A 17962-nucleotide genomic window follows, 5' to 3' on the forward strand; every position below is an offset into this window, starting at 1 on the left:
TCATTGAGCCACCCATTGACTCTTTGAGGAGGGCATGTGTATGAAGGGATCCATCCTCTTCTGTGCCACCTCCTGTTGCGACATCTCCTCCCAAGTTTGAGTTGAGTTCATGTTATAGGAGCAGAATTTGGCCATTCGGCCCATCAAGTCTACTCCGTCATTCAATCGTGCTTGATCTAACGCTCCCCTCAACCCCATTCTCCATATGTCTTCTCCCCAAGTTTGAGTTGAGTTCATGTTATAGGAGCAGAATTTGGCCATTTGGCCCATCAAGTCTACTCCGTCATTCAATCGTGCTTGATCTAACGCTCCCCTCAACCCCATTCTCCATATGTCTTCTCCCCATAACCCCTGATACCCGTAATCAAGAATCTATCTATATCTGCCTTAAAAATATCCATTGTCAGCCTCGACAGCCTGATACGATACAATAGAACTTTATTTATCCCAGGAGGGAAATAGATCAATTCCACAGATTCACCAAGCTTTGACTAAAGCCCTCTGCCTTCATGCCCCACTTTATTCCCTGAGGCGTTTGTCTCCTGAAACACTTAGAAACAGTTAAAAACAGCAGCACAGATGGAAATAATAGCATTAAAAATATCAATGAGTCTCGAGGGAGCTGGAATGCAAATTGGAGAAAATGGTGCTTCAGTTTTACAGATCTTTTGAGTGAATGTATTCAATCATGTTTAGCGAAACTGTCTCTTGCGGCTGAAGTGCTCTTCCCATTCCTACATTCAGACTTTTATTTAATCTAATTCCTAAGTACAACCTTGTCTAGAGAAACAGGGCACTTGGTTTAACTAGAGACACAAGAGACTGCAGGTGCTGGAATCCTGAGGAAAAAAAACAAGATTGCTGGTGGAACTCAGCGGGCCAGTCAGCATCTGTGGAGGGAAATGAACAAAGTCTGAAGGTTCCCAACCCGAAAAGCCATCTCTCCATTTCCCTCCACAGATGTCGCCTAACCCACTGAGTTCCTCCGATGGTCTGTTTTTTGCCCATAGTTTATCTTCTCACTTTAAAGATACCATTTCTGAGAGATACAAGGATCTGTAGATGCTAGAATCATGAGCAAAACACAAAGTGCTAGAGGAACTCAGCGGGTCAAGTAGCAACTGTGGAGGGAATGGACAGGTGAGGTTTTGGGTCGGGACCCTTCTTCAGAGTGATTCGACTTCTGGGAGTGCCAAATTCCTGCTTACTTCACAGAGTGGTCTGAGAACTGCCACAAACATCCTTTTATATAGCCCCTGTAATGTACTTTCCCCCCAACCAAAGGACCCTTAGTTGCTGAAAACCTCAAGTGCCACAAACTCTCAATAAGTTGTAAAGTTGTTTATAATTCTGTTATTCACTGAGAAAGCAGCCGGTTAATTGTTTTGAGTTGGGGAAAAAAAACTCAGTTTTAAGCCTTTTACTTGCTGTGTTTAGATGGCAGGAAAGCTCTCACTTACTTTAACTACGATTACAAGGATGAGTTCCAGACCGTCATCTTTAATGATCCAGAAGTTAAGAAGATCTTTTACGGAAGCTTTCATAAGGTTAGTTTCACCCCAAGATAACAGATCACTATTGTTGCAAAATATATAAATTTACGAAACCATCTAAATATTTAACTCATTTTTTATAAAACTCTATTCATATCTTGTTCTACTTGTTGTTCTACCTTCCTGAGACGTCATATTTAAAAATGTGACAAGCAATCCAAAAGGTGGGTTGGAGAATAAGGAAGGCATTCTTGTTCTCCAACCAACTTTAGTAACACATCGATGGAGCTGCTACCTCAGCTCCAACAGCTCCAGGTTCAAACCGGACCTTGTTCGGTGTCTGAGTGGCGTTTGCATGTTTTCCTCATGACCAAGTGGGATTTCCCCAGTTGCTCCATTTCCCCCCCACATCCCAAAGACATGTAGGATTGCCTGTTGTCTCTAGGGTAGAATCTGGGGAAGTTGTTGGGAATGTGGGGAAATAAAATGGGATTAGTTTATATTACTATTGTGGTTACATTAGTTTATATTAATATTATAGTGTAAATGGACGTTTGATGGTCGACGTGGACTTGATGGGCTGATATGCCTAGTATAGAATCGTAGAGTTACACAGCTCAGAAACAGGTCCTTCGGCTCAACGTGTCTGTCAGATCACTTTGGTCAACGTGGGTTGTTTTTAAATGTGCTATACAAATAAAATTGACTTGACTTGACTTGACTTGTACTGACCATGATGCCCCATCTAAACTAGTCCCTTTTGCCTGCGTTTGATCCAAATCCCTCTAAACTTTTCTTATCCATGTACCTGTTCAAATATCTTTTAAATAAATATTTCCATGTGCATTCATAAGAGAGGATATATTTGCCATGGAGGAAATGCAGTGCACAGCAGTGATTCCTACTATATGGGCCTCTCCCAAGAAGAGGGAATGATAGGATTGGCCGATGCGGTGATCTCATTGCTACATGGAAGACAATAGACAATAGACAATAGGTGCAGGAGTAGGCCATTCAGCCCTTCGAGCCAGAACCGCCATTCAATGCGATCATGGCTGATCACTCTCAATCAGTACCCCGTTCCTGCCTTCTCCCTATACCCCCTCACTCCGCTATCCCCAAGAGCTCTATCCAGCTCTCTCTTGAAAGCATCCAACGAACTGGCCTCCACTGCCTTCTGAGGCAGAGAATTCCACACCTTCACCACTCTCTGACTGAAAAAGTTCTTCCTCATCTCCGTTCTAAATGGCCTACCCCATATTCTTAAACTGTGGCCCCTTGTTCTGGACTCCCCCAACATTGGGAACATGTTTCCTGCCTCTAATGTGTCCAATCCCCTAATTATCATATGTTTCAATAAGATCCCCCCTCATCCTTCTAAATTCCAGTGTATACAAGCCTAATTGCTCCAGCCTTTCAACATACGACAGTCCCGCCATTCCGGGAATTAACCTAGTGACTCTGAGAATTTTCACAGGTTACATGCTGAGAGGTTGTTTTCCAAGGCTGGAAGGTCTTGAACTTGGGGCACAGTTTCAGGATATGGGCCAGGTCCTTGAACTGGGAGCAGGAGAGAATTTGTGAATCGCTGGTCCTCATTCCAGAGTCTGATTTTTAGGGGTATCAGAAATTGAAGGAATGGAAAATAATCAGGATTACCCATGACATTGAATGGAGAGGCAAGTGCAAAAGGTGATGTGGTTTGTTGTTGCTTGTATTTTTTATGCACGGGGGTTTAACTGGCATCCTTACAGACCAGGAACAGAAGGTGCAAAGAGGACAGAGTGGGACAGAGAGGGTGTAACTCTCGGCAAAAGGCCAAGCAAGTTCAGGCTTTTTCACATATGCAGCAGCGGGGCCGAATGGTCTGCAAGTCTCTGTAATATTGCTCTGTATTCATTGCCAATAGGTGCACGTGATAATCACCAAAACCCACGCAAGGCTGGTGGTGGACTGCAAGCAAGTGGGGGAGAAGGCGATCAATGCGGCAGGAAACATCAGCACCACTGGGTTGGAGGTACTGGGCCGGATGGTGCGCTCCAGGAGCCCGAGGGACAGCTCGGCATCGGTAAGTGAATCTATTCATTACCGGCAGCTGGAAACCATGGGCCACATTATCATCAGCCTGGGGAGAGGCGGTGATGTGGGGTTGGGAGAATGTGGGTGGGTGGGTGGGTGATGTGGTGCAGTGTTTCTTGGTGAAATACATTTAACCATATTCTAACTATCCAGTACTTGAGTGTTTCAATTCACAAGAACTTCAATGTTTGAACTTAATATTTGTTACAGAGCTGAATGCTGCTTTTGTCCCTTAATGCTTTTACAAGAAGTGCTGTGAGCAAAGAAGGAAAAGGGTTTTTAGTTCTGTAGCTAAAGCACTTTATAGCCAATGACATATGCATTGTTGTACTGGTAGAAATACAACATGATGAGATCCTACAGATTGCTGGTGACCATATATTTATTTTTTGTGATATTATTTGATGGATTAATGTTGGGGAACTCCCCTGCTTTTTAGGATAATGTCTAGGGTCATTCACATTGACCTGAGAAAACAGGCAGGGACCTAGGGTTTGTTGCATTCCCCTTATTTTGGCATTAAACTGGCATTGTAGGCTACCCTGACATAGTCTGACGTGATTGTGGAGTTTGGGTATCTTCTCAATGCAGTGGTTAAACAAATGGAGAGGAAGCTGAAGTCCTTGTGACCCTGGCTTCCAGAGGCAAAGCACATGAGGTTATATTCGAGGTCAAAGCAGGTCATAGATCTCGGTAGTGACAGAACACACTCTAACCAGCACTGTGTCTGGAGAAATAGGGTCAATAAAACCTGCTTAATGAGAGCTGCTGCTGCTTTTGCTACTGGGACATCTAGTGTATGATTAACCCAACACTAAATGGTGGAGGAACTACTTCAGAGCAACCTGCAGTCTGTTGTGAGACTGGCCAATGCAGGCCACCTGATGTCAACTGAGCATTCATTAAAAAGCAAGAAATGCAAACTTCATGCCTAATTCTAACAAAGTTGCAAACTGCAAGTTTGAACTCCAATTCATATCGTGATGGGAGGAAATGGATGGCACATGGGCAATGACATCATTGGGTGGTGCATAGGTAGCTTCATCACTGGGCAAGCCATAACCATTATGTGAGGTGTGACTATTGACATAATTGGGCTAGGCAAGACCTTTTGATGTCATTGGGTGAGGTGTAATTGGTGATGTTACTGGATGAGGCATGCAGAGTGACATCATTGGGCGAGGCATGAATAGGGACATCATTGATGAGACATGAATAGTGATGTCATTGGTGGAGCATGAATGGTGACATCACTGAGGGTGAGGCACGAATGGTGACATCACTGGGGGTGAGGCACGAATGGTGACATCACTGGGGGTGAGGCACGAATGGTGACATCACTGGGGGTGAGGTACAAATGGTGACATCACTGGTGAGGCACGAATGGTGTTGCAATTTGTGGGGCATTGAATAGTGATGTCATTGGCAGACAGGCTAGTTTGTTTATTGTCTAGGAGTACATTGTCTATTTTTCTAATTGCTGTAGTTCCATGTCGTTATAATACACACTACAGGCATTGAAAGGATTGTACCCAGTGCTATGACTTCTGATTTCTAGGCATTTGCCAATATCTGAAAACAAGCTAAAATTTGTCAGCATCAAACTGTAGTTTAACTGTAGGTTCTTAGTGACTAAGGTTTGCACATTGTTCAATATTCAGAGTACTTGAATGAGATTTTTTCATATATAAGCACACATGCCTTTTTTTCCAATACAGACGAGATGGCTTTTATTGGAATGTACTCTAGACTAATAAATAAATAATGATTCCCCTGTGCCTGATCTCGGAGTCTTTAACAGTTCTTTACAATTATAACTCCATCTCTAACCATCAATTCCATTCCAATTACTTTTGGCCTGTCCACTAGTCTCATAGACAATAGACAATAGACAATAGGTGCAGGAGTAGGCCATTCAGCCCTTCGAGCCTGCACCGCCATTCAATGCGATCATGGCTGATCACTCAATCAGTACCCCGTTCCTGCCTTCTCCCCATACCCCCTCACTCCGCTATCCTCAAGAGCTCTATCCAGCTCTCTCTTGAAAGCATCCAACGAACTGGCCTCCACTGCCTTCTGAGGCAGAGAATTCCACACCTTCACCACCCTCTGACTGAAAAAGTTCTTCCTCATCTCCGTTCTAAATGGCCTACCCCTTATTCTCAAACTGTGGCCCCTTGTTCTGGACTCCCCTAACATTGGGAACATGTTATCTGCCTCTAATGTGTCCAATCCCCTAATTATCTTATATGTTTCAATAAGATCCCCCCTCATCCTTCTAAATTCCAGTGTATACAAGCCCAATCGCTCCAGCCTTTCAACATACGACAGTCCCGCCATTCCGGGAATTAACCTAGTGAACCTACGCTGCACGCCCTCCATAGCAAGAATATCCTTCCTCAAATTTGGAGACCAAAACTGCACACAGTACTCCAGGTGCGGTCTCACCAGGGCCCGGTACAACTGTAGAAGGACCTCTTTGCTCCTATACTCAACTCCTCTTGTTACGAAGGCCAACATTCCATTGGCTTTCTTCACTGCCTGCTGTACCTGCATGCTTCCTTTCATTGACTGATGCACTAGGACACCCAGATCTCGTTGAACTCCCCCTCCTCCTAACTTGACACCATTCAGATAATAATCTGCCTTTCTATTCTTACTTCCAAAGTGAATAACCTCACACTTATCTACATTAAACTGCATCTGCCATGTATCCGCCCACTCACACAACCTGTCCAAGTCACCCTGCAGCCTTATTGCATCTTCCTCACAATTCACACTACCCCCCAACTTAGTATCATCTGCAAATTTGCTAATGGTACTTTTAATCCCTTCGTCTAAGTCATTAATGTATATCGTAAATAGCTGGGGTCCCAGCACCGAACCTTGCGGTACCCCACTGGTCACTGCCTGCCATTCCGAAAGGGACCCATTTATCCCCACTCTTTGCTTTCTGTCTGTCAACCAATTTTCTATCCATGTCAGTACCCTACCCCCAATACCATGTGCCCTAATTTTGCCCACTAATCTCCTATGTGGGACCTTGTCGAAGGCTTTCTGAAAGTCGAGGTACACCACATCCACTGACTCTCCCTTGTCAATTTTCCTAGTTACATCCTCAAAAAATTCCAGTAGATTTGTCAAGCATGATTTCCCCTTCGTAAATCCATGCTGACTCGGAATGATCCCGTTACTGCTATCCAAATGCTCAGCAATTTCGTCTTTTATAATTGACTCCAGCATCTTCCCCACCACTGATGTCAGACTAACTGGTCTATAATTCCCCGTTTTCTCTCTCCCTCCTTTCTTAAAAAGTGGGATAACATTTGCTATCCTCCAATCCACAGGAACTGATCCTGAATCTATAGAACATTGAAAAATGATCTCCAATGCTTCCACTATTTCTAGAGCCACCTCCTTACGTACTCTGGGATGCAGACCATCAGGCCCTGGGGATTTATCAGCCTTCAGTCCCATCAGTCTACCCAAAACCATTTCCTGCCTAATGTGGATTTCCTTCAGTTCCTCCATCACCCTAGGTTCTCCGGACCCTTGAACATTTGGGAGATTGTGTGTATCTTCCTCAGTGAAGACAGATCCAAAGTAACGGTTTAACTCGTCTGCCATTTCTTTGTTCCCCATAATAAATTCCCCTGCTTCTGTCTTCAAGGGACCCACATTTGCCTTGACTATTTTTTTCCTCTTCACGTACCTAAAAAAACTTTTGCTATCCTCCTTTATATTATTGGCTAGTTTACCCTCGTACCTCATCTTTTCTCCCCGTATTGCCTTTTTAGTTAACTTTTGTTGCTCTTTAAAAGAGTCCCAATCCTCTGTCTTCCCACTCTTCTTTGCTATGTTATACTTCCTCTCCTTAATTTTTATGCTGTCCCTGACTTCCCTCGTCAGCCACAGGTGTCTCTTACTCCCCTTAGAGTCTTTCCACCTCTTTGGAATAAATTGATCCTGCAACCTCTGCATTATTCCCAGGAATACCTGCCATTGCTGTTCTACCGTCTTCCCTGCTAGGGCCTCCTTCCAATCAATTTTGGCCAGCTCCCGCCTCATGCCTCTGTAATCCCCTTTGCTATACTGTAATACCGACACTTCCGATTTTCCCTTCTGCCTTTCCATTTGCAGAGTAAAACTTATCATGTTGTGATCACTGCCTCCTAATGGCTCTTTTACCTCTAGTCCCCTTATCAGATCAGGATCATTACACAACACTAAATCCAGAATTGCCTTCTCCCTGGTAGGCTCCAGTACAAGCTGTTCTAAGAATCCATCTCGAAGGCACTCTACAAACTCTCTTTCCTGGGGTCCATTTCCAACCTGATTTTCCCAGTCTACCTGCATGTTGAAATCTCCCATAACCACAGTAGCATTACATTTTTGACACGCCAATTTTATCTCCTGATTCAACTTGCACCCTATGTCGAGGCTACTGTTTGGGGGCCTATAGATAACTCCCATTAGGGTCTTTTTACCCTTACAATTTCTCATTTCTATCCATACTGATTCAACATCTCCTGATTCTATGTCACCCCTTGCAAGGGAATGAATATCATTCCTTACCATCAGAGGAACCCCACCCCCTCTGCCCACCTGTCTGTCTTTTCTATACGTTGTGTACCCCTGGATATTCAGTTCCCAGCCCTGGTCCTCTTGTAACCATGTCTCAGTGATCCCTACAACATCATACTTGCCCATGACTAACTGAGCCTCAAGCTCATCCACTTTATTTTTTATACTACGCGCATTTAAGTACAACACTTTAACTTCTGTATTTACCTCCTCTCTCACATCGTTCACAATTGGCCCTGCCCTTAATTTCTTTTCCGCTCTAGAACTTCTGTTCATACATTGTAAACTGAGAGCCTCAGCTCATGGAGCAACACTCTTGGCTGTGAAGGTCACATTCTCCCAAGAGAGTGGTGTATTATTGAGGACGTGAATGTTCAAGGGATATTAAAAAAAGGACTGACTGTTTTCGTAGGTGGATGTTCTCCTGGTGACCACAGTTTACTCCTTAACCAACATAGTAGATTATCTGTGTCGGAAGGAACTGCAAGGAATTGAACTATGTGCAAACCTTATTCACTAAGAACCTACAGCTAAACTACAGTTTGATGCTGACAGATTTTAGCTTGTTTTCAGATAGTGGCAAATGCTTAGAAATGCTAGTTTACACCGAAGATAGACACAAAATGCTGGAGTAACTCGGCACCTTATGCTGATAGCCAGACAGACAGACAGATGCAGGCAGACAGATGCTGGCTTTGCCGCTGAGTTACTCCAGCATTTTGGGTCGACAGTAGATTATCAGATCACTAATCCCATTGTTGCGTGTGCAAATTCAATGTGAGGGCTTCCTTTAATATAATGGTAATTAGCTTTCAAAAGTATTTCACTGTTTGTAATGCACCTTAGGATGCCCTCTCCTATAATAATATATTTGAATACTTTACATTAGTGCTTTACATTATTCCTCAGTTACCATTACACCTTAATTTAAATATTCACACAGATAACTTTGCAAGAAGAGGTTTTTAAATTCCACTGTGTAGGAAAGAACTGCAGACACTGGTTCATATCGAAAATAGACACAAAGTACTGGAATAACTCTGCGGGCCAGGCAGCATCTCTGGAGAAAAAGGAATAGGTGACGATTCGGGTTGGAACCGTTCTTCAGACTCAAAACATCACCTATTCCTTTTCTCCAGAAATGCTGTCTGACACGCTGAGAGACGCCAGCATTTTGTTTCTATTTTAAATTCCACTATTGGGAGTTTGGTGAGGTGACTGATGGATGCCCATGAAACACGTTGTGTCTTTGGAGAAAGTGCTGCTTTTGTTCATTGTTAAACTGACCCTGTGCTCACCTATGCTCACTGTGCTAGTTGTGACAGTGTCTGTAGGGATCCAAGTACACACTCTAATTGGAAAAAAATATTGAATTCATTGCTGCTTAAGGATACTGGGTCTGCATTCTTCTTGATATGATACAACACGATATAACTTTATTTATCCAAGGAGGGAAATTGATCTGCCAACAGTCATAAAAACACAAAAACACTAAATACATGAAATATGAAATTAAAGTGATGAGTGGAAAGGATTGGGATGTGCAAATATTGGGGGGGGGGGGGGGGGTCAGTGTCAGTCTACCCCATGACAAAGGGGAAGGAGTTGTAAAGTTTGATAGCCACAGGGAAAAAGGATCTTCTGTAGTGTTCTGTCCTGCATCTCAGTGGAACCAGTCTGTTGCTGAAGGTTACTCCTCAGGTTGACCAGTGTATCATGTAAGGGGTGAGCTGTATTGTCCAGGATGCTCCGCAGTTTGAGGAGCATCCTCCCCTGCGCCCACCTCCCATGAATCCAACTCCACCCCCAGGACGGGGCCAGCCTTCCTGATCAGTTTGTTGATCCTATTGGCGTCCGCAGCCTTCGCCCTGCTGCCCCAGCACACGGCCGCGAAGAAGATGGCACTGGCTACCACCGATTGGTAGAACATCTGCAGGATCTCACTGCAGACGTTGAAGGAGCGGAGCCTTCTCAAAAAGTACAGGCGGCTCTGTCCCTTCTTATACAGGGCATCAGCGTTCCTGGACCAGTCCAGTTTATTGTCCAGGTACACTCCCAGGTATTTGTATTTCCTGGTAAACTGCACATTCACACAATTGAAGGAGACGGAGACAGGTGTTCCTTTCCTCCTAAAGTCCACCACCAACTCCTTAGTCTTGTTGGTGTTGAGTTGCAGGTGATTCAGCCCACACCACTCAACAAAGTCGTTGACTAAACCTCTACATTCAGCTTCCCTCCCCTCACTGATGCAGCCCTCAATTACAGAGTCATCTGAAAACTTCTGCAGGTGGCAGGAGGTGGAGTTATATCTGATGTCTGAGGTGTGGATGGTGAACTGGAAGGAAGTGAGGACCGTCCCCTGTGGGGTCCCTGTGTAGCTCACTACCATGTCCGAGACACAGTTCTGTAGCCGGACATACTGTGGTTGTCCAGTCAGATAGTTGGTGATCCAGGACACCAATGGAGCATTATCCTGCATCTTCATCAGTTTGCCCCCTAGCGGTGCAGGCTGGATGGTGTTGAAAGCACTGGAGAAGCCAAAAAACATGGTTCTCACAAAGCATCCCGGCTTCTACTCATGCAATAATTTTACTGAGGCAAATTGCCCCAAATTACCCCACGTTAGCCATACCCCATCTTTGTTTGGTAAGCGAACTCCAGGAGTTCCAGGTAGGGTTTGACCAGGGGTCGCAGATGAGTGAGCAGCAGCCTCTCCAGGGACTTCATGACGTGTGAAGTCATTGGAGGAGCTGAGGCGCGCCCTCTTTGGTACAGGAACCAGGCAGGATGTCTTCCACATCACAGGAACCCTCTCCAGGCTCAGGCTCAGGTTGAAGATATGCTGGAGTACTTCGCACAACTGGCCGGTACATGCCCTGAGTATCCTAAGACTGACATCGTTGGGACCCGTGGCTTTGCCTGGGCGGAGTCTGCTCAGCTCCTTGCTCTCCTGCTGAGCCTTGATGGTCAAGCCCGACAAAGAAAAGGCAGAGGAAGTGGAGCAGGGGGATTGAGGGGGAGAGTCTGTTGGGTAGTAGGGGGGAGGGTGGGCAGAGCCCCTAACATCAAATCTATTCAAAACCATTTTTTATACGAATGTTACGTAGAAGATATTTCACTTACCACAGACACCCACCTCTATCCTGCTCTTGTAGCCACAGTATTTATTTGGTTGGTCGGGATAAGTTTCTGTTTAACAATTAACCCAGGTTGTTGAAGGTGGGATTTAAATGATGGGAGCAAGAAGAGATGGTTAGATTCTCACTCACTTTGTAATGTGGCTAATAGATCTATTACAATTGAGCAGAATGGTTTGCCAGAAAGTTAGAGCTTTAGAGTGCAGAGGGCTGGATATACTCATGAACTGCGCTTCTATTTCTTACGAGGATTTTCTTTTCATTATTTCATTTAAATTCCAGTTCCAATTGCAAGGGTTTGATATTTCCTGTTCTACGTCCTATGCAAGCAGGGACAAGTGCTGTGAACTTCCTGCGCTGGTAAGTATTGAGCAAAATAAGAGATTTCTGCATGTGTTGTCTGTGCGATTCATATGTTGATAGCTAATATTCTTGTCCTGTATTAAAATTCTAATTCCTACGTTCAAATTCCCCATCCAGCTGTAATTTCTTCCAGACCTATAACCCTTCCTGTTTCTGAGATATCGGAGCACCCCCAAGTCTGGCTTTTGTATCATTCCCAAATGTAATAATTGCACCATTGGTGACATGTCTTCAACAGACAAGATCAGGATTAGAAATTCCCTCCCTCAGATTTCCTTGCATACCCCTCTCTTTCCTCCTGTCAGGTATTATGATCACCTAAACTAATGTCACTTCTAAAGAAAAGATTATCTGGCTGCAGCCAAAGTGCTTGGTGTAGGGAAGCCTGCTGTAAATGTTCTCACTCCTTGTATTTACCAATGTTCAGTAGCTATACCCTAAGAGCACTTCATTGATTGCTCTGGAAATGCAAGCCTTCTACCCCTTTGATTAAGTTGCAGTCATCTTACTAGTAGCCCCTGAGGTAGCTTGGTGTCACATTTTATGGTCTGGCTCTCTTGAGGTAATCTGGGGCAATTTGCCTCAGTAAAATCATTGCATGAGTAGGTTTTGTTTTGGGGAAAAAAAGTGCATTCATGCCTGCAGTGTGGGAAAGGGCCATTCAGCCCGTCTAGTCCCACATTGCCAATTAACAGTTACATGGGCACATGGTCCTAATTACATAGACACACCTTAGTTCTGTATCCTACTTCTGCCTAGACAATCTAAATTTGAATAATTCCTGTATCATCAGCTAAACTGATTAGAGTTTCAGTTGCATATCTCTCTGCAAGAGGATCCTGTTATTTGTTCTAAATCTTTAACATTGATTGTTGAGTCACTACTCCCTCATTGTCAACCCTGCAATGATTGGAAGTTGAGTGCTTCACGTCCTGTTGTTCAAGTATCATTTTCATGCCGTAATGAGACCTGATCTTTAAACATGCCAATTTTTCCTGGAACAGCCAGGCGTCGACAGGTTTAAAAAACACAGAAAATGCTGGAAATATTTATCAGGTTAGGCAGAATCTGTGGAAAGAGAAACAGGTTTGACATTTTGTTAGATTTGGGTCTACACTGCTCACTCCCTAAAGCCTTCATCCACCGTCCCCAAATGATACCTAAAATCTTAACAGTGTTTTATGTGAACTTAAATTGCCCTTTGACTTTGGTGCTGTAAAACAACAATATAAAAGTCAAGCTTGTATTAGAATTGTAAAGGCTTCTATTCGCCAGTTTACAATAGCGTTTTGCATGCTATTTCCATTCATTAAGGGGGAGAATGACGCTGGAGCTAAGCAGCCTCCAAGGGCTCTCTCGCAGCAGGTGTGTGGGCTGCAGCTGTGAACTTCTGTCCGCCCCCCCATTCCCCAAGCACTGTCTGAGGTTGACCCGTGCTCTGGGCAATGTGCTTACAGAAAGCAGCAGGACCACCAGCATTGGAACAACATTCCCAGCTCATTAAAGCACGCATGTATTCATAAAGCCTCACGCAATAGAATGAGTTATGGTTATGGTTACTGTTATGGTTTCCAACATGCACACGAGAATGAATGTTAAAAGAACTTTTGATTCCTGTTTCGGGGGCGAGAGACATAGTGAAACTATTTTGTGGAAAGCTATTTGTAAAGAGGAGAGGCTTAGGGAGAAATTTCTGGAGCAGAGGTGATCGATTTGAACAAAGTACAAAAAATGATTGTGTGGAGCAAACTGCCAGAGGAGGTGTTAACAGGCAGGTACAATTACAATACTTAAAAGATATTTAGGCAGGAAAGGTTTAGAGGGAAGTAGGCCAAGTGCAGGCAAATGGGACCAGTTTTGGAAAGCATTTTGTTTGGCAAAGAGAAGTTGTGATAAAGGGCCTATTGTCGTGTTGTTTAACCATGAATCTACAAGAAAAGAGAAATGGCAAGTTGAGTTTGGTTTGGAGATGTGGTAGATAACGCATTCTGGGGAAGACAAACAAGGCATGGGAATTCATTGTTAGTTGAAGCTTATTGTGAAATGTAGAGGAACTGAGGGAGTGTGTGTTCAGAAACTCCTGAATGTAGCAGAACACATCAATTCAATAACGGGATTCGATGCCATTTATTAACTCGGGCATTAGGCACGTTATAAAGATGAGAATGTTTAAAACATTAATGAAATATAATATGGGCTAGAGCTGGACTATTGTGTACATACTTTACCATTTCCGGTAAAATTCTTTAAAGGAAGTTGCAAAACAACTGCTTGTCCTTGTGCTGTCACTGACAGCAAGTATTGAGATGGAGTGAGTAATGATGAAGGCAGGTGATGTGTTGGTCTTCAGTGCAGTAGGAATTGAGTTCAGGAGCAAGGAATCTCAGTGCCATCTGTGCAAGACCACAGTAAGGCCTCATCTGGGGTTTGTATGCAGTTTTATTTGCCTTGTCTGAGGAAGGATGCTCTTGCCATGGATGGAGTGCAGCAAAGGTTTAATAGACTGATTCGAGGCATGGCAGGGCTGAGGTATGAAGAGAGATGGGCTCGGTTAGGCCTCTATTCACTGGATGGAAGGATGAGAAAAGGTTTCAGAGAAGCCTGTAAAATCCTAACAGGACGAGACAGACCAGATACAGGAGACGGCAATCCAGAACCAATGATCACAGCCTCATGGTATGGGGTGAGCCATTTAGAATGCTGATTGGGAGAAATTTCTTGCATCAGAGGAGGGTGAACTTGTGAAATTCACTCCCAGAGAATGCAGCAGAGGCTAAGTGACTGGATGTATTCAAAAAGGGTGGTATATATGTTTCTAAAATAATGCAGGTAACACGCAATGGGTCAGGCAACATTTGTGCAGTTACCTCTTTCTCTTCCCACAGCTGAGGCCTGACTTTCTGAGTATTTCCAGCATTTCCTGTTTTTTATTTTAGATTTCCAGCAACTACAGTTTAATTTTTTTTTAACTTATATATTTCTTAATACCAAAAGGATTAAGAGATGTGGGACAGGGTACTGAAGTCGATGGTGTAACTGTGTTGTATGATGGAGCAGGTCTGAAGGGCTGAATGGCCACCATCTGCATAAGATTTCTGAGTTCCTTTCTTTGCAGTTCACTTAAACATTCCATCTGTTCTCCGGGGAAATGTTGGCGACAGCCTTGCACTCATGACCCTTGGTTTCCACATCCCACGAGTGGAAGCAACCATTCTACGTCTTTGCTATTGAAACACCTTTATAATCAGACTCAGACCTGAAGAACATTTATCTGAAGAAGGGCCTCCCTCGACCCAAAATGTCACCATTCCTTCTCTCCAGAGATACTGCCTGTCCTGCTGAGTTACTCCAGCATTTTGTGTTGAACTTTTATGACCTATTTGTTGGATGACCTCTCATCTGAGTTAACCTTCCTCTGCCGACTTGGTATCTTGTCTTCTTTGTGGTAGGATGCAGATTTACCGCTGCTTTAATTTGTGTGTCTACACGGTGTGTGTTTCTGTAGTAATGATTTCTTGTCAACAGGGTTTGGTACGTCAGCAGCCTCAGGATAGATTTCCAACAAGGGTAGGAGAGGGAGGGTTGAGCACAAGTTGACCAGGGATTTCATCTGGATTTTCATTTCCCACAGGGTTGCCCATAATTCCTGCTGGTGTGGGGAATGGTACAAGATATATTAGTTCTCTGGGGCACCTGGACGGAGCACTATTTGACATTGTTAGTTTGATTAGGGGCGGCACAGTGGTGAAGCGGTCGAGTTGCTGCCTTACAGCATGAGACCCGGGTTCAATCCTGACTATGGTACGGAGCTTGTACGTTCTCCCTGTGACCGCATAGGCTTCCTCCGGGTGCACTGGTCTTTCTCCCATACTCCAGCGTTGTAAAACTTTGTAGGTTAATTGGCTTCAGTAAAGTTAGGGTTGTGCTAATGTATGGGGATCGATGTTCGGCATGGACTCAGTGGGCCAAAGGGCCCGTTTCCGTGCTGTATCTCTAAAGTTTGAAGTAAATGTGATGTTATTCCTTCCAGAGAGATGAAGCCAATTGCCCAGCTCTTCCTCATGCCTGCACCTGTTCCCAGGACAGTAAAGGACCTCCTGGACCCCTGGGTCCCCCGGTAAGAGGGTTTAATTTGAAACTTGATAACTGGAAGAAAACACTGAAGTCTTGCGATACCTTCTGCTAGTTAAAACAGGTAGCATCTCCTCTGTGCCTCTGCGACTTCTCATTGCTGGTAATGAAGCATCAGGGTTTCTTGAGTTTAATGTAAGGACGCTGCTAAAGAAGGATGTTAAACCTGTATAAATGATTGAGTTGCCTCAAAATTGCATCCCGTTCGTGGGCCCCACCCCCAGGGGAAAGATGTTAAAGCCTTGGGAAGGGTGCACAGGAGAATAGTTAGAGAAATTAAATTAGATCAGTTCTGTGGAGAGACTGGGTGAAGCTGGAGTTGTTCTCTGAGAGCAGAGGAAGTTAATGGAAGATATGATCAAGGCATTCAAACGAAGAACCCCCATGCTTGGCGCTTCCATTCTCTTCAGTCAGAACCTGAAAGTTGATGTGAATATAGCAATATGCTGAGAGAGAGACAAACAAAATCGGTAACGTGGTTGAAACAAAGCGTCAGGCATTGGGGCACATGGAACAATAAAACATTTGGGCAGGTTGTTGATAGGGAGTGGGGACCTTGTTGTAACATTGATCCTCGGTAGGAAAGCAGCCTCCAGATGTTCCAGTTGTACAGATGTTCCTATTGGCCTCCCAGTACTCCAGTGGACTCCTGGGATCAGTGATAGAGGAGGGGCATATATATTCATAATGGTTACAATTGGGAAATTCAAGTTTAGAAGGATGAGAGGAGATCTTATCGAAACGTATAAGATTATTAAGGGTTTGGACACGTTAGAGGCAGGAAACATGTTCCCAATGTTGGGGGAGTCCAGAACAAGGGGCCACAGTTTAAGAATAAGGGGTGGGCCATTTAGAACTGAGATGAGGAAAAACTTTTTCAGTCAGAGAGTTGTGAATCTGTGGAATTCTCTGCCTCAGAAGGCCGTGGAGGCCAGTTCTCTGAATGCATTTAAGAGAGAGCTAGATAGAGCTCTTAAGGAAAGCGGAGTCAGGGGGTATGGTGAGAAGGCAGGAACGGGGTACTGATTGAGAATGATCAGCCATGATCACATTGAATGGCGGTGCTGGCTCGAAGGGCCGAATGGCCTCCTCCTACACCTATTGTCTATTGTCTATTGACAGATTTCAAATGGGAGTGGTGAAGAGAGGTGGGTGCAGATCATTGGAGCATGTATCTAGAGGGTTAGTTTTGTTTAAAAATGTCTTTTTTCTGATCATGCTTCTTCCATGATGGTTCCAACATTTAAGTCGGCACAGTGGTGCAGCCTATAGAGCTGCTGCCTCACAGCACGAGGGACCCAGGTTCCATCCTGACCTCGGGTGCTGTCTATATGGAGTTTGCATGGTTGTAGGTTAAATGGCCTTGGTAAGTTGCTCCCAGTGTGTAGGGAGTGGATGAGAAAGTGGGATAACAGAACTATGTCAATGGCCAGCATGGACTCAGTGGGCCGAAGGGTCACTTCCATGTTTCCATGCTGCATCTCTAAACTAAACCTCATTACAATGTAGCTTCTTTGGAGCAGTATTCTGCAGCTGCTGAGTGTCTCAGCACTGAGGGATGCACTCAGCACTTGATACCCACCCGGGAGCAGGGTGTTAACAAGAGTTTTTAAGAGTAATGAGCATGCTAATTAGCACCTGCCAGCAAATAGTCAGGCAGCATCTCCATCAAGTGCATGATGTAGCATCAGGAACTGAGAGCAATGGGCCTGTTTGACATTTGGATTGAATGATTAGATCTTGCCCTTTGAGATTCACATTTAACACAGTGCCCTTCCATTAATGTCTTTTCTACAGGGTAACTCAGGTTTACGAGGCCAAAGAGGTGAGAGAGGAGAACAAGGTCCACGGGTAAGAGCTTCCATCACACACTATTATACATTTTTAAACTAACCAAGGAAATGCATTTATTTTTACTTTATTGAACACCATCATTACCATTTAAAGTTCAGTGCGAACATAGTTTTATTGGTGCAGATCCACATCCCACCTACAAGGGAAAGACCCAGTTTCTCCATCACCTTACTTCAGCCCTTCCCCTGGTCCCACCAAACCACCCCATCCAACCACACTCAACTTCTTCCCTTCCCGATTTCACACAACGTTACCTCTCCCCTGACCTCTCAACCTTTGCACTTCCCCGATGCCATCTAACACCTCACCCTCCCCAATCAC

At 44.3% G+C, this 17962-nt stretch overlaps 1 protein-coding gene across 4 annotated transcripts in view; it reads left to right on the forward strand.

Annotated features, from left to right (window-relative positions):
* Positions 1–17962, forward strand: part of LOC144592731 (collagen alpha-1(XIV) chain-like) — a 109178-nt gene that overhangs the window by 67889 nt on the left and 23327 nt on the right. For all 4 annotated transcript variants that reach the window (XM_078397656.1, XM_078397657.1, XM_078397658.1 and 1 more), the window contains exons 29-33: positions 1438–1547; positions 3403–3561; positions 11576–11653; positions 15687–15773; positions 17585–17638. In XM_078397656.1, coding sequence (XP_078253782.1) covers positions 1438–1547; positions 3403–3561; positions 11576–11653; positions 15687–15773; positions 17585–17638 — 488 coding nt within the window. The remainder of the gene's footprint in view (positions 1–1437; positions 1548–3402; positions 3562–11575; positions 11654–15686; positions 15774–17584; positions 17639–17962) is intronic.

This window comes from Rhinoraja longicauda, chromosome 4 (assembly GCF_053455715.1).
Source record: "Rhinoraja longicauda isolate Sanriku21f chromosome 4, sRhiLon1.1, whole genome shotgun sequence".
In the NCBI taxonomy this organism is placed as follows: domain Eukaryota; kingdom Metazoa; phylum Chordata; class Chondrichthyes; order Rajiformes; family Arhynchobatidae; genus Rhinoraja; species Rhinoraja longicauda.